General features: G+C 43.8%; 1 protein-coding gene across 1 annotated transcript in view; it reads right to left on the minus strand.

The window, feature by feature from the left end:
• The window catches only part of LOC104509118 (neuronal acetylcholine receptor subunit alpha-7-like), a gene marked incomplete at both ends in the record, with an annotated part of 31,259 nt that overhangs the window by 5,607 nt on the left and 4,642 nt on the right, over positions 1–21,010 (minus strand). Inside the window, 4 exons of the mRNA XM_010150952.1 lie at positions 2,186–2,353; positions 4,859–4,938; positions 7,341–7,450; positions 9,296–9,340. Of these exons, the coding sequence (XP_010149254.1) occupies positions 2,186–2,353; positions 4,859–4,938; positions 7,341–7,450; positions 9,296–9,340 (403 nt within the window). The remainder of the gene's footprint in view (positions 1–2,185; positions 2,354–4,858; positions 4,939–7,340; positions 7,451–9,295; positions 9,341–21,010) is intronic.

A 21,010-nucleotide genomic window follows, 5' to 3' on the forward strand; every position in this document is an offset into this window, starting at 1 on the left:
CGGCCAGTTTTTTACCCAGCAAAGAGTACATCCATCCAAGTCATGGGCAGCCAGTTTCTCCAGGAGTATACTATGGAAACACTGTCAAAGACTTTACTAAATTCCAGGTAGGCTACATCCACACAATGTTCACAATGTCACTGAAGGAGATCAGGTTCATCAAGCAGGACCTGCCTTTCATAAACCCATGCTGACTGGCCTGATTGCCTGGTTATCCTGCACATGCTGCACGAAGACACTCATGATGATCTGCTCCATAACCTTCCCTGGCACCAAAGTCAGTATGACAGGTCTGTAGTTCCCCAGATCCTCGTTCTGGCTCTTCTTTTAGATGGGTGTCACACTGGCTACCTTCCAGTCAACAAGGACCTCCATGGTTAGCCAGGGCTTCTGGCAAATGATGGAAAGTGGCTTGGTGAACACTTCCACCAGCTCCCTCAGTACCCTTTGCTGGATCCCATCCCGCCCAATAGACGTGTCTAAGTGGTGCAGCAGGTTGCTAGCCATTTCCCCTTGGATCGTGGGAGAGTCAGAGTCATTACAACCTGGCCCAGCTCAGAAAGATCATGTAAGCCAGATCAGAAAAGTTCTGAGCATCCCAACCTCAACAAGGAAATATTTGCGAGCAGTGGCCAAAGATTAACTCGCATGCACTCACATGCCCTGCACCCAGGGAATGGTCACAAACATCTGATATGTTCACTAGCCCATGCCACAGATTTTCTGTGTGACAACTGCCACTGGTTTTTATTTTTCTATCATTCTCATACATGTTTGCTTTCTTTTGTCAGAAAAATCCAACAGGATATGGCTTAATTTTCAAGAGGGTATCAAGTTAATCTTAACGTCTGTCATATCTGAAGGTTAAGAGACACAGTTGTCCAATACAGCTGTACTGCTGTATTGGACACACTGTACATGTGTTGGCCATGTTGACTCAGCTGCAGCAGACAGATGTTGCAGGAAAAGGATTGCAGCAGCACAGAAAATGTCAGGGGAGCTGGAAGAACTCAGCACCTTTTCCACTATTCCTCCATTTCCACCATTCCACCAGTTTCACCATTACTCAACCTCTTCTCTGTTTCTGTGCACATGACAGAAGATGTGACTGTGTAAGTTTTGGCAGGAGTGTCGCAAAGTCCACATAAAGGATATGGTCATGGCTTGCCTGAGGTGTAACAACGCTTTTGCTGTATGATCTAGATAAGGGACTGTTTTGCCCACCCCTGGTCATGGTTGAAGGCAGATAAACCACAGGCCAGCCTCTTAATTAGATACGCAATATCTGTTTTTATCAGAAATAACCACTATAAAGGAGAACTAGAAAGACAGGTATGCTCTGAAATGAGTGGACTTTAGGAGGACTTCCCTGCAAAGTCCTTCAGCTTCTCATGAAACTGAATGTCGATTATGTTTCTTATTGTATTATTTCTCAGATCCCCTGAATGGTAAAATTACTGCATGCAGTTGGTCAGTGACAGTTATTTCCTTGTCTTCATATTCCAACTAGAACATGAAATGTCCCTTCTGCAAGCTGTCCTTAGGGTGGTCTAAGCTCTATCAATTTCAATAGCATTGCTTCTGACTTACAGCTACATAAATGAGTTCAAAATATCTCAGTAGGAGCTCACTCCAAATATCTAGTTCTTAGCATCTCTTTTAAAAGTACAGGTATCTTCCAAAGCACAGAAGGAAAGACAGACATACTGAACTGCAGTTATTTGCAGTTATGAACTGGTAGACACTTTGATGGTTTTCTGGGTAAGAGAGAAAAAAAACCCCAAACTGATAAAAGCTTATTCCAGTTTTGATGAAATACTGGTTTTTACACCAATCAATTTTTGGCTGACGTGTTAGAACAGATGTGACAGTAGTGTTCTGTGCACCTACATGAGACGCATCCAAATTTAGTACTGACAAACTGCTCATATGCATCAGGAGCAGTGGATTTCATTTATGTACTCAGTTGCAGGCAATTGCTGCAGGACATACTGTTTTCAGACACAGTTCAATGAATGCAGCTGAAAGGTTGTCCCAGAACTGTGGGGTTTCTTTGTTGCTGCCTTTTACATAGAAACTTTTAATATCTGTATTTCATTTTCCAGCAGGATTAACCAATTTTATATGTTTGGGGTTTGCCTTTGAAAATTACACTACTGAATTTTTTTTAGGCCAGCTGATTTACCCACTAAATCCCATTCTCCATTTGAAATGTAGTTGGAAATATCAGCCTCAAGCATCTGCAGGTCAATCAACCAGCCACTGTGAGTCCAGGAGCCAAACTTCAAATCACACTTCTGCACATCAAATGGGAACCAGCGGACATCAATGTAACATGTGCTCTTCAAAATGCCTGTGGACAGAAATCAGTCAGAATCATATGTGTGCAGGGTGCAATTCACCTCTACCCTTAGCTGGTCGATTGACTGTAAGCAATATTCTTCTCCAGAAGCCTGTGTGATATAGTCATGGAGTAACCAAAGAAGTAGTGCAGATGGAAGACGCTGCCATGAGTGGAATAACCTCCCTTCCTGGGGCACCAGTGAAGGTCCCTCTCTCTTTCATTGCATCCTTAAGGTAGGCTACCCAGTACACTCTCCTCACCCAGGAGCAGCCCAGCCTGTCTCCAAGTGCTGGCTGGCCCCAGCAGATCACAGGCAGTGCTGCAGGACCTGACAGGAATATAGGGTACATAGATGTCCATGTACTGCCCCTCAAAGTATTGTGACAAGCTCTTTAACAGGAGTTCCTGTTAGACTGTGGGTCTAATGTCAGGCCCTGCATTAGATCCACAGTCCCTTGAAAATACATTGCTATGCTAAACCATGCTCAGTGTTGACCTTTATCTTCTGTTTGTTAATCTGGGCCTTGAATTTTACCCTGGTTGTGTCTAGTCCACCATCATTATTCTGTGTGACATTTTAAGCAGTTTAGGAAATTAACACTTTTATATCATTGAAAACTAATCTTTTTTCCTTTTTTTTTCCATGCCTGGCTGCATGGAGGGCTTGGAGAGCGTGGAAGATAATATGAGCAGCCTGCATCACTGGCAGCTGGTGGCAAAACACAGACATCCTCCCTGCAAACCCTCACCCCAATGGGCCTGCAGCTTTGCAGCCTTCACCTTACCAGCTCACTGCATGCTGGCCAGTCTAGAGGCACTGTGTGAAAGACAGGCAGCTTCTGCTTCCTTGGAATACTATCTTCAATGCTGCACTTAGCCTACCTGTTTGCAGTAATTGTTCCTGTGTGCTCCCTAAAACACCAGCTAATGTGAATCCCAGCTCTGAGCCACGTGAGCGGAGTTTGGTGTTTTGCAGCAAGTTCCTAAGCCATGTCTTTTTATGATAAAATTCTCAAAACAGAGATTCTTGAATACTGTCTTTGCCTGCTGCTGCGAAGGCTGAGGGCATCGTGGCATAACCATGTGTGCAAGACCATGTCCCCGCACAACCACTGCAGCTCCGGGGTGGCTGGATTCCCTTTCATTTGCCCCTTTATGTTCTGGGAGGTCTGACTCCCACCATCATTGGCCATTTTTGGATGGGCTACATGGAGGCTTTTCTTCCAGTTTCCCCTAAATCCTGGCTATGCTCCTTTCCTTAACAGCAGACAGCTGTCCTCTTCTTGTCCTTTATCCTGCCTTCTCCTACCTTTTTTCTCTAATGGAGAGCAGGAGTACAGCCTGCTCTCAGTGTCATGGGAAATAAAACTTTAATGAAGGTTTGTAAACATCTTTTCCACTCTTCCTTGTTTTCCAGTGTCTTGATTAATCCAGCTGCTTCTGTGATCCCTTGTTGCCAGTGAGTTGGCTAATTAACAACTTTTTCCTTCTAAAATTTTGCATAGTAGTTTGCCCATAGTTAAATCCTGGTAACAAAGAATTTTCTGTGCTTTACACAACAGATTTCTGTTATTACTTTTTCTCTCTTTACTCTTCCTTTGGGTACTTGAGTTATCAGTTCTTCACCATGGAGTTCATAGCTTACCACGAGATGAGCAGGACACCAGATCTGCCCATATAGGCACCCCCTGCATCACCTCCCTACCTGAAGGGATAGAGAAGTTTTTGCCTTGTACACACAAATTTTATTCCTGTCTCATATTGCTCCCCAGAGAGCAACCTCACTCACAGGTTTGTCTGAGTGAAACCACAGGCATGCTTTAAGGGGTCTCAAAGCTAGGCATCAACAGAGGACCAGCCATCAGGAAGATCCATCTGTTCCCTGATGGGCCATATAGACATACTTGGGGTCAGTCTGCTAGCAGCTATGACACAAATTTTGGGCATTTTTGTTCCACCACAGTGAGCAACTGTGGGGATAACCTGTGTATTTGCTGGTAGGTCCTGGTTGTTGGGCCCTACAGAGCATGAATTGGCATTACAGATGGAAAGCAAGATGAGACTTGGGTCTGTCTGGTTGAGACTAGTCTGTTTGTCTTTTCACCTGGAGTAGTAGTCTCAGCCAGGCAGGGAGAACTTCACCGCAGAGGGAGTGCTGCTCTTGGTGTGTCCTGTGGTCACATGGCTCTCCACTGTCAAGAAAGAGCTAACTGCATTGCACATTAAACATGATGTGAGGGTACACACCACCTTGCTTTACACTACACCACAGCTGGGTCTCTGAATGTTCTAACAAAACCACTCAGGAAAGTAATTTATCGATTTCTAAAGTGAAAATGCACCACTAGTAATGGACTTATATTATTTCAGTGGGTCTGTCCCATAATTACATAGCTTGCAAAATTTCCACAGGCTCCTTCTAAACACCTTGGTTTCATTAATGAAGGAAAGCTGTTTGTAATTTTTCAAAGCTACACATTGACTTAAAGCAAAAAGATACTCTCTGTGCCCTACCTGGAGGAATATATTGGCAGGATCCAGAGTAATTCACCAGCACATTTGTGTGAAATGTCGCATCAAATCTTTCATCTGCACTATAACACAGTACAAACAAAACAAAACAAAGAAAAAGCAAGCTGATGTTTCAGTTAAGATGTAGTAACTGTCAACATAAAGTAACTTTCTGGCTGAATTTAATGCATAGAATTTCTGAATTAAGGTCCTACACCCGGGTGAAGATTTGACCCTCGATCAGTATTGGCTTCTCATAGACAACGTTGGCCTGCACCCACGCATGCTGGTTGCACGCTGCAATGTCTTCAAAGAAGTGACAGTCCTACCTGTTATATGTCTAGGAGAAAAGACAGAAGTGAAAGGAGCAAAAGTATCACAGTAACTGTATCCAAAGACCAGACAGTCAGGATGATGAGGCTTTCCTGTGGCTGCTGTCAGATCCCAGATATCTGTTGTAAGAGTATCGGTGGCCTGAGGCAATGATTCCATGGTCTCTTGGGATGCAGAAGAGCCAAGGTTTGCTTCAAGCAATGCAGGAAGGAAGTGGGGAGAAGTTGTTTTAGATTGGGGGCTTGTAGGTGGAGATTCATTGAGACTCTAAGAGCAGAAAACAGATGAAAGGGATCAAGAAAAGACAGTTTCTTTAGGATTTGAGCAATTCTGAAAAAAATAAGGGAGTTATGAGACAGCAAAGGACAATTCTTCAAGGGACCAGGCCTGGGGGCTTACTCCAGAAGGTCGCTTGGGAAGAGAGTGACTGCAGAGGGTACCCCTGGCTGATGCTGCAGAGCTTTGCCTGTCATGGCTATGTGCAGGTCTGTGTTGCATGACAACACCATCTTACACACTGCGTCTCACAACCAGATGTGGAAAATTCAGATCCTCCATTCCTCCTGTGACTTGTTCTTTATTCATGTCTGAGTCTTCAGTCCTCAGTATTGTCCCCAGCACAAAACAAAGAGGATAAAACTGAAAAGGCCAAGTGCAGAATGAGTGATAGCTGTCAAAAGACATAAAAGGCAGCAAGAAATGTTTTTAGAAATGCAAAGAAACAAGCAAAAGACAAAGGACAAGATAGATCCATTACTTGCTGTAGCAGGAAAGGAAACAACAGGATGCAGAGAGCTGCAGTATCATGCACCCTCTGTGCTTCACTCTCCACAAACTGTGGCTCGCCACAATTAATTCTCACACAGTGGCAGAAGTCCACAGCAGAATAGGTGAGGAACAGGTTAAAGAAGTGTAGATAACACAGACTCCGCTTGGCAAAGGTTATGAAATTTACTCTTGAGAACTGAAGAGACTGGCCAAAATACCCTCTGAAGCATTAACAATTACCTGTGAGAGCTTGTGCCAAACAAGGAAAGGCTCGGTGAATTAGGGAAGATCAAAGAGAATTCTGATTTTTTTATTTAAAGGTGAAATTATAGACACATCAGCCTAACTTCAAAGATAATGAGTTTAAAAAGCTGGCTCAGATTTGTTGAGGGCTAACCGCATCAAATGAATCTAATTTTCTTACTGACCACCGAGTAAGAGGAGGCAGGTGATAGATCTGAACTTCAGAAAGCTTTTGCCACATCATGTTCTTATAAATAAACTACAGTAATATGGACCAGTCTATATGCCTCCTTTTTAGTGACTGAAAAAGAATAAAGGGACTGTGAGGAGTAAAGCTGAAGTAAGGAACACTTAAACAATACAGGTGACTCCAAGCTTCATTCAGATAGGTTGTATTGAGGGCTTGGAATGGAAAATGGATCTTGGTGAACTGGGGAAACCGATTTCCCAAACTGGCATATTCAGTCTGGATGATTAGAATGTATTACTCTTAAAACTGTCAGAGAAACAGAGATCAGTGAAATTCTAGTCAGACACCAATGCTGAAGTACAACATCTGGGGTTTGTGATAGATCAAAAAATAAGTCCAAAACTAAGATGTTAGAGCAAAACCAAATCCCCCTCCTCCTGGAAAGTATTAAGGAAATATCTGTCTAGAGAGTCTTCATTCAACACTGCAGAAGTGCTGTCTAGAGAGCTGGATTCAGCTCTAGAAGAGGAAAAACAGATTACAGCATTCAGAGGAGAAAAGGAATGATGGAGAGAATTATAAACTGTGAGTGATGAGAAAAGTGAGAAGAAAATTAATTTGTTTATCAAGACAGGAACACTACGGCAGAGACATGATAATAATTTTCCACGAGAGCCAGGGTAATTATAAGGAGAGTGTGGATTGTTTTCTCTCTGTGTTCTCTGGGAAAAGGTAAAGAAGACCTCTTCAGAACTACAGCAAGGAAGACTTAGATTGGCCATTAGAAAAAAATCTATTAGCTGGTGCTTGTTTGCTGTTATTGTTATTGATTCAAGAGTAAACCAAATCCTCAGATGGCAAAAGTCCCAGAATATCAGTGAAGCATGGCTGATTTCCAGCATCTAATGCCCTAGCTGTAGGCTCACACCAGCTGTCGCGCATCTCGCTTACCTGTTATACAGAAGAATGTCTGGTACCCAAATCTGGTCGGCTGGAAATCGCAAGTTCTGCACTCCTGGGTATGCATACTGATCCCAAGACAAGTAAACATCAACCCAGTACTGTTGGTAAATACATACATCAGATTATATGAGCTGGTAAAATTCTTCTAATTTGTCTGACATATTACAGGAACAGAATGGATTTTGCCAGTAGCAATAGCAGTAGTGTGATAATAGTCTAATGATCGGCTTTAATTATTAAGAAAGGTTGCCATATATACTGAGGAATCCACAGTGTGACAAGTGAATGCCATGTGCTGTATGTTAATTTAGTGTCTAACCTCTTCATCTTGTGGCCTGAAGCCAGGCATCCCAAATCTGTTCTGGTGGGCTGGCAGAAACACTGGCAGTAGGCACCTCCATGAGGCATTCTGATTCTGAGCTGAGGTGGTTTGTATGTCATGGACCATGGTGTGAGACTTGCTCTTTGGTGGAAATAATTTAATCTTTTACAAAGGTTAGGTGATTGGTTTAATAACCACCTTGCTATGAGAGGTAGGCAACTGAATGTTATATCCCAAGGGGCTGTTTCTGATCCCCTTTCCTCCACCCCAACACAAACAGTTAATTCAAGAAAGTTGTAGGCACAGCTACTGTGACCTTGTGACTTATGGCAAAGTTCTGTGAGAGGGCTGCAAGGGAAAGCATTATCAGTAGTAGCTGAAGAATACGTCTGCAAGGGACAGGACCCACAGGCTCTGTTCCAGCAGTCCTGCAGTCCTATAGGTTGCTCTGGGTTAGTTTTTGCAACAGAAAACAACTAATTTCTGCTGAAAATCCTAGCAGGTAGCTGAGGAAGAAATAGCCTGTTCATTTGTACTTATTAACATGAGATAGTGTTTGGCTGCTAAAGCTAAAGCAGAATTAGTTCAATCATTCAAGTTTCCCACAGGCTTTTCCTTCCAGAGCTGCATCTTTACTGAGCACAAGCCACGAAGAAGATCAGCCTACACGCCGTAAGAAAAGACCGTATCTCTCGCCATACATGGCCAGCAGCAGGCCTCATGGGAAACTCCCCCCCGCCAAAGTCCTTAGTGAAGACCAGTTTTGCTTATCCTGCATGACCAGGGCAGTTCACTCCTCAGCAGGCTGCAGAAGAGGGAGAAGGAACATTTAAGGCTGAAGTTTCTAAAGCATAAGGGAAGGCAACATTCTCCCTGATGTGTCTGGAGCTGTTTGCAGACCCTGGCCACCCCACCATCCATCCCGAGCAGTCTCTATGTGAACAACCACTTCTCCAGAATTACCTGTTCCAAGAGAATCGTAGCCCCAGAAGAAATTTCTTTTATGAGCTCAGTCTGTTATTAATACATTCACCCATTATGCACAAGGTATTAGGTAACTGCTAAATTATTTCTTAGAGTATCTGTACTAGCTTTTACTAATTGAAAAGTTTAAGGTCAGGTTCCACCCTTCTGTAATCCTCAAAGTTGCATCCATATATAAATTAACATACACAAAACATACACAAAAATAATCCACTGTCTAGAAGACTACACATCAAAATAGTACTTCCATGTCTGCTTTCAAAAGAACAGCTGGATGTCTGGCTCCTTCACAAGTCCCCATCACTGGCCATGTAGTGGGACTTGAGCTCCTTGAATAACCCCTCCTTCAGCTACAGTGGGACCCTAACTTTGGGCTCTTTGTTACTAGATCCCTGCATCCACCGGCTTTGGTTTCACCCTCCAAAGGTCAACAGGTCTGCCCGAAGGATTAATGTAGTCTCCTGCATTTAATTTTCAATGCTAAAAGGAACACTAGAAATTTCAAAGAATTCAAAGTTCCTGCTTGTTTCACATTATACACAAGTTAAAAGGCAGAAACTTTGTTTTTCAGCTAAAAAATAACATTCAGTACTTTGCTATTAGAAAATATTTTTCTTTATTAACACAGGTTACTCACCATCTGCAGCCAAGCATTTGTGATCAACACCTGATTCTTCTCATCCTTTGAATAAAATGGGAAAGAAAAGGAGAGGAGAAGAAAGTGAGAGGAGAGGGAAGGGGAGGTCAGGGGAGAAAGGGAAGAAAAATTGTGAGACAATTTGATTACAGGTGGAAGAGTTTCTGTTTCTTTTAGAAAACCCCAACTCTTGCTGTAAATAAACACAAACTTTACAGAGTAGATTGTGAGCTCAGTGCAAAACCACCGAACAGCATTATATGGCCCAGACAACAATGGATTTTTTCTATCTTTTCAACTGACAGATCTCCTGCATTTATCACTACCAATCACAACAGAAGTGAAAATAATAAAAAATTGCTCTTATTTTTGTGGGGACAATCGGACTGCTTACCAAAAGCACAAGTTTTTCCTTCTTGCTTCCAGTATGATACATCAGTAGTTGGAGAGATTTTATATTGCATTTGCTGCCATTGCAAAGCAATGGTGAAATGGTGCTGGAAATGCTGTTCCTTTGGAGTGTTGTTATGTAGCTTAGCTCAGGCTGAAAGGGAAGGAAAGGCTGGCCTTTGGCAGAAGTTAGCACGCGGCAAAAGGACAGAAATCCTGCCTGAGAGGGAGCTCATGAGATGCCTGCACAGAGTGGGAGTCTGTAGGTTCATGCACGTAGACACCTGCATGCAGAGGCCACAGAGAAGCAGCTCTGACTCACAAAGCCTCTCCCAGATGGTCCCCAAGTGCTTTGGGGGCCACAGGGTGCCCAGCTTGCTGCACTTAGCCTGCCAGTACAGGACCCTGTGGTGCTACTGCCACAGGTGGGATGGAAAAGCAGGGCTGCAGAGTTACGGTGGTGCAGATACCCAGATCCACACCCCTGCCTGACGCAGCTCCAAATACCACCACAGGCATGCCCAGCACTTCCCAGGATCTGAGGCTGGGGTACTCAGTGGGTCTGGCTCACTGTGTGCCCAGCTGTCTGCCTGTGTGCCCCACTCCATGTGTGCCTCACTGTGTGCCCCACTTCATGGGGAGGTGTCAGAGCATAACATGTGTTCAACCCTTCCCTCTCCAGAGAGCACTCCTGCTTCCAGGGTGTACTGAAGCTTGGGTTTGATGCTGTAGCTGAGGGCAGGCCTGACCACTTGAGCCACTCCCCAAGAAAACCACAGTCTCAACCAAGAGGCTTACCAGAGAGCAACAGTTTCCCTCTCTGATTCAGCTCAGCTTCCTTGGGCACATATGGGAAGGCAGAGCTATGACCTGGCCCAGGTGACTCACTTGTCCAAGGAAAAGTGGAAATACCTTCAACCTGTTTTCTCCTGGATTGCCACCCTATGATGCATTGACATGACCCCCATTCCTATTCATAAGTTGAAATAAACTATGATTTAGACCCCTGGTATACTACTCTTCTTTAATTAAAGATAAAATTTTTGATTTTTTTCTTCCCACACTTCCCTAGCCAAGGAGAAACAGAACTCCTGCAGAGACCACAGATTAGCTACATTACAAGGAAGATAAGGAAGTCTCTAAAGGACAGAGATATGGTTTAGTATCAGATAAAGCTGCTGTGAAACTCTGCAGCAAACCTGATGAGCTGCAGTCCATCATTGCTGGACTGCAGTGATCAAACTTCAGGGTACAACACAGAAGTGTGGGAATGTAGAGGCACCAACTGGATGCAAACATTCATGGCAAGTATGCTGTAAGAACAGCCAGACAGGGAGCTTTACCACGACACAAGATCATCTGTTGGCCTACCAAATTTCTGAGGAGAACCTCCACTGCCTACCTATGGGTCCAGTCTCAGGCTCTCTCCTGATCAAGTTACTTCCCAGGCTCATGAGGATAAATACATGGTGCCAGTGCTCAGTTCCTCCAGGTGACTGAGCTACTTATTCATGTGTCACTGTGTGTGCCCTAAGAAGCGTATATAGTTTTCTGTAGTGTTTGGTGTGGGAGATGTTGCAATTGCAGACTGCTCTGGCAGGCACTTAAACCCTACACTGTTCCCTGGGTGTGCAGGCCCTCACCAGTTGTGTCCTTAATGCATAAAATGAGTTAGCACGTGTTTATCATTGTCCTCCATGCCAAATGTCTCTCTCATCACCACCTCTCCTGCTCCACTTGAGTCCATGCCACTTCTAGTCTCCATTGACACTCAACATCCAAAAAGCTTTGTCACTAAAACCACAAGGTAATCCACAGTCCTGAAGTAGCATGGGTTTTTTGGTTCATTCTGATTCTAAATTACACTGGGGTTTTTTTGCAGTATTTGTTGGCTAACAAGGTGGCAAGGCCAAAATTGCCTTATTCGCTTTGGAAAAACACCAGTCTGCTCACCTCAAGCTACATTTATGCTCTCTTTCCCCCCTTCCTCCCTTCCAGAGCTACCCTCACAAAACATATGCAAAGAAACTACCTCAGAAGTGCCAGGAAATATATGAGCTGCTTAAAAGCAAACTGCATCATCTCACCCTATGTTGCATCACTAGGTGTGTGTTTTCTTCTGTGGGGCCTTTGGGTTTACTTCTTGTGTGTCCCATGAAGGAATTGCAGACTCCCAGGTTAATGCACAAAGCAGACTGCCTGGAAAAGCCACCTCATTACTGATTCCCCAGCATGCACAATACTGGACCACTGGTACTGCTAATGTTGCCTGTGACGTGATCTCCTTTCTACTCTCACTTGAGTTGTCTGAGCTGCAGAAACACACCAACCTAGAAAGGGGACATTACTGGTCTGGAGGAGTCCTAATTGTTTGAGACCTGTAGGTAGAGTTATACTCTGCAGCCAGGCTCCTGTCCCCAGGAAAACCAAACTGCAGTCATGAAGCAGGCCTTTGCCACAGCCCTCCATGCAAAACTGTCCATCACACTACCTCATCTTCTACTCCTCTTGAGTCCCCTTGAGACATGCCTGAACTGCTTCTGATGATGGGAGATGCCACACAAAAATCAGCTGGGATTTGATAAGATGTTATCCTTGTTCATACACTTCCCTTTCACCTCTCTGCTGTTCCACAAATTGTGGCAGCAAATATGTGCAAACCACAACCCACTTCCAGAGGCTCTGTCCATCTGTAACTCCCTTTGTCCCCTTGGTTGCAATTGCTGATGCAATTGTAAGAAAATCCACAGAAAAATAGGGAAAAAAAATCACACACAAGACTAAGCTTGTTGAGACACACTTTTTGGTTGCTGAAGGATTCAAAGGGGAAACACCAACTTGTAAAGGTATAAAATCCTAAAATGAAAAAACCCACAGTGGGTAATGGATAGGGTTACCAGAGCTATCTGTGCCAAGCAACCTGGGAAATGAAAGCAACCCAGTAACACAAAGGCTGTGTCCCAGGGACCCTCAAAAGCAAGCTCTTCCCCATCTGACACTGTCCTAGACACCAATGACTCCTCAGGTGTCTTCTATGGATAGTGAGCATCATGGTCATCCGAGTTGCTCATTAAAGACGAGTAATATTTTGTGTTTCTAGCCAATCAATAATTGCTTTATACTTGTAAGCTGCACATATCCTCCTTGTGAAGACTTTCTGCCTACTGCTAAAGAAGCCTGAACACCATGACCAAAAAGATGGTCTGCAACATTTAGGCAATTCCTTCCCCATTTACATTCTACCCTATAGGGAAGGAGAGGAGCAGACCTTCCTCTTTCTGTTGGCTACCTGAGAGCCACAGGGGGATGCATTGAAGTGCAATGTAGATCTGGGAAGCTGATGGGTTTCCTGTGTGTGGTGATGTCTCCTGTGTGAGCTTTTCATGTGTGGCTCTGGATTTACAAGGAAACTCCCTTTTACCTGATATAGTAAGTGTACACTTGACAGACTGCAAAGGAGGACACCTAGGACTGATTTCTACATTTCACAATATAATCTGTTGCACTTACCTGCTCTCCTCTGTGAGCTCTTTGATCAAAGTCAGATGCTAATGACTTTGGTAATCAGCTTTGACTCCAAGCAGTTCATGAGCCATGTTTCAGGTGGCGATAAATTTGTTACCTTTGGTATGCTTTGCCTCCTTTTCACAGGGCTACTGTGCTCACCATTTTGTCCCGCTTCCCAGGTTTGTTTTGCAGTCAAAGGAAAATTTGTCTATTAGAGTTCTCACAGGTTTATGTACAGTGTAACTATGCCCTGCATGTTCTTCCTTGTCTTGCCTTTTGATAACAGCAGTCAGCAAGAGCACAAAGTCTAACCAGGGCTTTGGGCTGCCTATATCTCTCTCAGCTTGGGGGAAAAAATGTCACTTCAAGCTGTTTTCATGGCTATTCAGAGTCTATTCTCATCCTTGCCTTCAGGCTGATGAACTTTCGAAGGATGTTTGGCTTTATGGACAGCAAAACACAGTATATGTTATGTCTGTGTTCAGCACTGACCTACACATACAGCCTGATGGATCCGCCCTATCACAGGATGCAACAGAAAGTTTTCCATACAAGGACCTGAGTTTGCCAGAAGTTCCAGGTTCGCAGGAGCAGCAAAGATTATGTTACGCTGGGAAAGCATTTGTCCAGATGTAGGTCTCTTGCAAAGCTGCTTCTAGAGAAGGACCCAAGGGAGCCTGGCCAGAGTTATTGTACACACTGGGGCTGCCCAAGAGGTGAGAGCTATGGAGTCTAAAGCCTGAATCCATGCTCTGTTAGAGCAAGAGGCTTTTAAGGACAGAGGAGCTTTCCATCTTTGCAGGTGTAGTGGTTTACTGAGCTATGTAGCTTTGCATCCTGTAAGGAAATAGTTTGGCCTTTGAAGTGGGCTGGTTGCCTTGCTTTTCCAGAGCTACGGAGGTATCACAACTCCTGCTGTCTTCATCATGACCTGTGAACTATGTGCATCTCTGAGATACCTGGACATAGGAACGACTGTATTTGTCTGTTACAAAGACACAGACAACCATGAGAGTGTGTGTGCCTTACTCTGTCCTAAGAGGTCACTGACTAGTACTTCTTTGCCTAAGTAAAAGCTAATTCTTGAGCTTGGAAAGTGCTGGAGGTAGTTCTCTCACTGTGTGTCATGGGTTTTTGCAGAGGGATTTCAGATTAGTTGTGAGGATGCCTTTCCTCCCAGGAGAAAACATGAATAATCCATCACACTGCTTTTCTTGTGCAGTGCCAAGGTTTCTGTCTCACTCGGCACTGCCAGCCTTGGGGCCGACCTTCCCTCCATGTTTGGCAGGCTCTCAGCTCCCTGCTCTCCCTGCAGCAAAGCAACCAAAGCAGCCCTGCTAAGATCCCAGGTGAGGCTGGAGATGACTAACCCCCAGAGATGCTTGTCTAGCACTACTCTGGCAGTTCCCCTGGGCTGCAAATGTTCAGCTCAGACAAATCAGTTTATTTCTGATGTGAATGAACGCTGGAAAAGCTAATGCTGTGGTCACTAGCTCGTGCAACAGTTGTCCTCTAAATCCTTCCTGTCTTTATCTGGGTCACTGTCTCCCCTTTCTATCTCCAGCCTGACCCCAGAGGATTAACTTCCTCTGCCCTGGATATCTGCTTATTCCTACAGCCACCTTTGACCCATGGAGAGTGACAGAGTTGGTTTGTTCCAGTGCACATGATGTGACATGTGAATAGTTTAGTTTGGTTTTGTTTTCCCTGCTCTCAGTCCAAAGTTTACAATGTAGATAGGTCTGCCTGCCTTTTGCACCAGTGCCTGTCAGATTCCTTCTTGCCAGACCAACATCAAAATAAAATGTGACTACCCTCAGCAACATAATTACCCGGATCATAGCTCATGAACAAAAAGTACCAAAGCCCTTTCTGGTTCAGTAGTCACATCATATGGTAACATGTCTGTAGCTAGGCACTTGTTAACAGATGCCTGAAAGGTATTCATTAATCCTTGCTCTCTCACCGAGCCACAGCAGTCAGAATTGAATCAGCCATTGATTTCTTGCAAGACACTGATCAGAAAAGTCCTAAATTGAACAGGTAACTCTCAGAGGTCACTAAAGGCCACATGTGGCTACTTTGGTTAATTTATTGGGTTTTTTTTTTTTTAACATTGTTTTTGTGTCTGAATTTGCAGGAAGGTCAAGACATGGAGACATTGACATGGAGACTTGGAAAGTTTTGTTAGCAGAGGCATTGGGCTCTGCACAAGATTTTGATCAAGAGCATCAAAAGGAATTGATGAGGCTTTCAAATGCTTGTACACCCTATCTATGACTGCAGCAGGCAATCCTTTCCTGATTCAATTGCTGAAACACGCATCTGCCCACAAGCTTCAGCTAACTAAAAACGCAGCTTAAATGCATTGTATGTTTGAAGTCCTACAAAACCAGACAGTTTGTGGAAAACCTGGGTTGCCTTGGCAACACTCAGTAAGCATCACTGGACAGCATTTATATTTCAAGGGTCTCATTAAAAAGTTGGAATAAACATTGCCATGGTACCATCAATTTTGAAGAGATACCTGATGTTTAAGTATTTAATCTCAATATGTTTAACAAAGCACTCTCAGGAAGAATATGGGAATCAGAAGTGATGTCTTGAGTCAAGGTGAAAGGCTGGAGAGAGATAGCAAAATACACTGGAATAACAAAGGATGAACAAACATACACTGATGCCTGCTGAGCATGTTTTTGCCCTTCAGGATGGAGATGCAGCCAGTCCACTGTTGTCAAGCCAAGGAGGATATTGTTAAGAGTTCACAGCTGAATACCCACACCCTCTCTTTCTCTCATTTTGTTGCTTAGGCCTTTTCCCTTATGAATGGTTGGAGGTGATGTCTCATACGTGTTTTTCACCTAAGGGTGAGACACTTTGCCATCTGTTTTTTCCTTGAAATCATGTCTTTCTGGGTCCCTCTCCTGCCTTAGAGAGTCAAGTGTACCTTCACTGGGAGCAAGCAGTGCAATCTGCCTTTGGTGTTTGCACTGGGGAGCAGCACGGCGCTGCCTGGTCCCACTATCTCTAACCACCCACAGTGTTTTCCTCCCCAGAAGAGCCTTCTGGAAGAATATCATTGCATCCTTATCTGCTACTTATAGCAGCCCCGTGCACGCTTGCTTTAGTAGCAACAACTTTACACGTTGGAGGGTCTGGCCACTGTTAGATCACACTCCTCCCCTCCTCAGATCACACTCCTCCCCTGGAACAAGGAGCCACCACTTGTGTTGAAAGTGGAGGGTTTAAGAGAATCCTGTACTGGGATTCAAGGCGTTCAAACAGGGGCTGAGTGAGAGCAGCCTGCAAATGCAGGGTTGCCAGCTGTGTTCCTCAGGAAACATAAAGCATGGCCAAAAGATTCTGTGAAAGATGTTACCTGTGAAGGCCTTGGCGCACCATACCTCAGAGACAGACCTGTTGCTCTGGTGTGGATGTCAAATGCAAAGGTTTGGATGCAAAAGCCACAGCAGAAAGTACTGAACCTGCACATTCAAGGGAAAAGCAGGAGGAAGGAACAAAGGAAGAAATTTTCTACTGTCATTTTCTACTGGCAGCCAGGGTGTCAGAAGAGGCAGTCCCCACACTCAGGCAATGGGTGACTGTCTGTCTGCCAAGCCTACAGATTTGTGACTTACCTGCCTTTTTGCCTACTATTTCCAATTTACAATGCCGCTATGGTGAAAAAAGGCAGACTTGTTCTTGCCCTGCACATGTGACATGACCTTCAATTGTCCGTTGGTATCTGCTTTAGGAAACTAATTTATTTTTCCAAGATGCTGCTTCTTAGTAGTGCCTGAAGATCAGGACTGCTCTGAAGTATGTCACGTTATCAACTCCAGCACTGTTTGAGACAGTTTGACCCCTCCAACAAATACCTGCAACTTCCAGGGACTCACTTTCCCCATGTTGCCATGAGGTCCTGGGGAGAGTGAAGCCACCAGCTTTGTCCCACTCTTTCACAGATACTTGTCATGGAAACCCCAGGAGCTGGGTCCGAGGACCTCACATGCCTTTCCCACACAGCACTGCTCTCTGACTGCTTGGATGAACTGACATGCATGCTTGGTTCCTGGGGGAAAGAACATTATGTCACCATCCAAAAGCAGTCAGTCCTCCATTAAAATCCCAAGTCATCCACACATAGCATGTAGGTTGTTTGTATACTCTCCAGGGTGGATACCTCACCCTAAAATAGCCTTCTGTGTGTTTGGGCAGTCGACAGGTGTTTCAATAAACTGAACTAGACACAAATCATTATTCCAAGCTATCCATTATTCATTGCATTTCCAGTATTTGAAATCACAGGGAAAGCAGCGTGAGGGAGGTTGAGAAAGGTCCCAAACAGGGCAACCCTGAATACTTATCAGAGACTCACACCCAGGCTAGCTGCAAGGCTGCCTTTGCTTTTTCTTCTTGTATTTGCATGCTGCTGCAACAGCACAGGACAAAGGCCTGTTCCAAAACTTAAGTAAGCTTTTAAAGCCTGTGATCAGGGATGGAAAATGGGAGGAAGGTTTTTACTGAGGAGCTGAAGTCACCATCTCTCAGTATTTATACTCAGAGAACACAGTGTTTAAACACTAATCTTCCAAACATTGAGAAACAAAGAAGTACTAGGTTCAAGGCCACTCCAAACAGTTCTGGTTTAACTAATTCATGGCAACTGGTGGTTTTAGGAATGTGACCATTAGCAGTGCCCCTGCCCCATGCCAGTTTCCACAGAACCCTGGCAACAGTGAGGCATGGCCAGGAGAAATGACTGATTTCTGGAGACCTTGCTGCCTTTCCTGGAGGCAGATGTGGAATTTACGTTTCAAGCAGCTGAGTGCTTCTCCAAAGGATGACTTTCTTTCCCTGCCACTGCTATTAAGTTCCTGAGCAACAATCAGGAAGATCTCACTTTAAATAAATTTTGTCCCTGTGTACCTCAGGGAGCTGATGTAAAAGTACTAAAGTCTCTTAAAAGTCCTTGATGGCTCAGATTAGTTACCCAAGATTAAGGAATATCCATGGGCTCAAGATCTGAATTTCCACATCTTCAAACAGAATAGTACAGTCTTTCTACCAGACAGGCAGAAGATTGGTTAGGTAATGGAAAATGCCCGAGCTGGATGACCACCACTGAAAATCCCAGAAAGAAATCAGTCATTCTTTTTTTTTGAGCCACAGTCACCAAGTACAGCTTGGAGAGCCATGCTGAGAGAAAACAAACTCATTGCTGCTCACTGAGAGCCCCCTTCACTTTTTGCCCCAAGACAAGCAGAAGCCAATAAAAAAAAGCTGCAGGTAAAATTCAGGCAATTAAGGCTTCATCATAATTAAACGGGATGCCATAACACTCATGGTCCCTAACTTCATTGTGCTAGCAAATTCACATGTCATGTGTTTAATTGGTTTAGTGAGACTGACATTTTGATAATGTCTGGCACTTAGAAAGCAGCCAAAATAATAATTCATGGCTCAATTAGACCTGGATTTCTTACTTTTCAAGCACCTTCGATGCTAATGAAGAGGCCAATTAATTTAATTTTTCTTTCCAGAGTTCAAAATTGGTCACAGTAAGTGATCTTTATGACCAGGAGAGAGAGTTTGGGCTTTAAGTTTAATCAATCTGTTAGTCTAGCAATCTTTCTGTAATTTTTCTGCCTGAAATTTTAATGAGTACTATTCATGATGGCTAATTACTGATTTTCAGCTTTTAAAATGATGCCCAGTCTGTTTTCCTTCTCAGTTACACCATTTTGCATCAGTCTCACTGCCCTGTTCTCAATGGATTTGCTCTTGAAAGATGAGACTGAAATTTCTAGTGCAGAAAAAATTTTCTGCAAAGATATTTGGTTTGGTAGACTAGGTCTGTGCAAGGAGAAATAGAGCAAACATAGCTCACAAAGTCTATGCAGGAAACACACAAATAAATGCAAAGGCATACTAGGAAAGGAAAAAAAGATACTTTGATCTAGAAGGGTTGAAACAGTCAGTTTCTCTCCCTACCACTCATCAATGCTTTGTGATTAAATAAAATACGGAATACTCGCTTCATAATCCTTTCCTTATTATTCTCTCTCTTTCATATACTCTGTGTTTCAGTCTTGAGTGGTCAAGCTTACATTGCTGAAATTATTTATCCAGAAAAGATTCGTACAGGATGTACTATCAGGATTATGCTTTAATCTAGTAAATACTGATACTATATTGGGAATAACATGTGAACAGGTGCTTATGTGTACTGGTGTATCTATACTTGTTTCCTTGAATCACTTTTCTGTTGATCTGGGTTTGTTGCATAATACTCAGGGCAGAGCTTTGCACATGTGATGGTGCTGGGATGAAGGGTGGGAGGGGATGATCTAGGTGCTGTAAAGTCAGTTTAGGAAGGGAGAGGAGAAATGGAGCTATAAATTTAACTCTTGAACTTTCTGACCATCTAATTCACTGGCAGAACCAGCCGTAGAAAACCTCTGTTCTAGAGGAGAGGATGGTTAGGAGGCTGACGGCCTGGCTTGCCACTGGAGAAGCACCTGGGGCCAGGACAGCTGGCTGCAATCCTCTTCTGCCCCGCTGGCAGGATCACTGCCAGCACTGGCTGCCTCGCAGCCTTGCGGCATCTCCTGCCTCCAGCCACATCTCACAAAAGGGAAACAGTGCCCGCACTACTTCAAAGCTTGCCAAAATGAATAAGCTTGAATAACATTTTTAGATGAGAAAGCAGAGTTGTTTTCATAAGTTGACAGCGTTTACCAAGGTCCTTCTCTATCTTGCAGCTTATAAAACAGAAGCACTCAAAAGCAAGGAAATCAACTGTTCACTGCATTCAGACTTGACAGAGATTATGTGAAGAAACTGACACTATGAGGGCTGTGTCAGACAGAAGGTATCACAGGGCTGGGCATCGCCTTCCTACTGCCTTCTCACCTTCAATTTATGGAACAGAGTCTACTGACAGGCAACCTGCAGCTTCAGCAATTCTCACTCAAACGGAGAACTCCGCAGCGAAGAGCTCACTGCACGCCAACTCAGGGAACTGACCAGGCTGATTAGGGCATATCTGATGTGAAGAGATGCCTTCATTTAAAAGTTGTTCTCTCACCAAACACTTCCTCAAAAAATAAACTAATGACCCCAAATTAAAAAAAAAAAAAAAAAACAACCAACCAAACAAAAAAACCACAACCAACCAACCAACCAAAAATAACTACCAACAACCCATGCAGGGCTGCAGATTTTAGTGTCGGAGAAAACCAGTGCAAGCTAAAGCTTGACTCCAATGGTTTACTATGTTCCTGGTAGAGCAGATAAAAACTGCTGCGCTGCTAAACTAGTGTGCTGCTTATGGTGATAATGACTGCATCTGTGTGCTCAGGGCAAGTGTGTGCAGATCTTTTCCTTTGGTTTCCCTGCACAGCAAGGAACAGACCCAGTTTTCAGAAGAAAAAACTGCATCTTCATCCTCTGTTGCCACACCAAACTATTCTGTTACCTTTCTGTTGCTGCCTTCCAAACCCGTCAAGAGTTTTGCCACATAGCTGCAACAAAATCTGACATTTAAGCATGATTGCAAGCATGTGATCAGGTTTGGGATAATCCTGCAGTCCATAAAATATATAATCATTTTACACACTATTCAATCAATCAAAACAGTGCACACTAAATTCTCTACATACAGCATTTGTTCTGGTTTTGCAGCCCAAAATATAGTAAAATTATGTACTTTTTGAAATCTGGAAGTACGAAATGAGGAATGGGTTGTTGAGGCTTTTTTCAGTATTTTGGTGGATTCTGACTGGGCACTTCAAGTCCTTTTTTCTAGTTGTTATT

The sequence above is a fragment of the Eurypyga helias genome, unplaced genomic scaffold (assembly GCF_000690775.1).
Source record: "Eurypyga helias isolate BGI_N326 unplaced genomic scaffold, ASM69077v1 scaffold7554, whole genome shotgun sequence".
NCBI classification, from domain to species: domain Eukaryota; kingdom Metazoa; phylum Chordata; class Aves; order Eurypygiformes; family Eurypygidae; genus Eurypyga; species Eurypyga helias.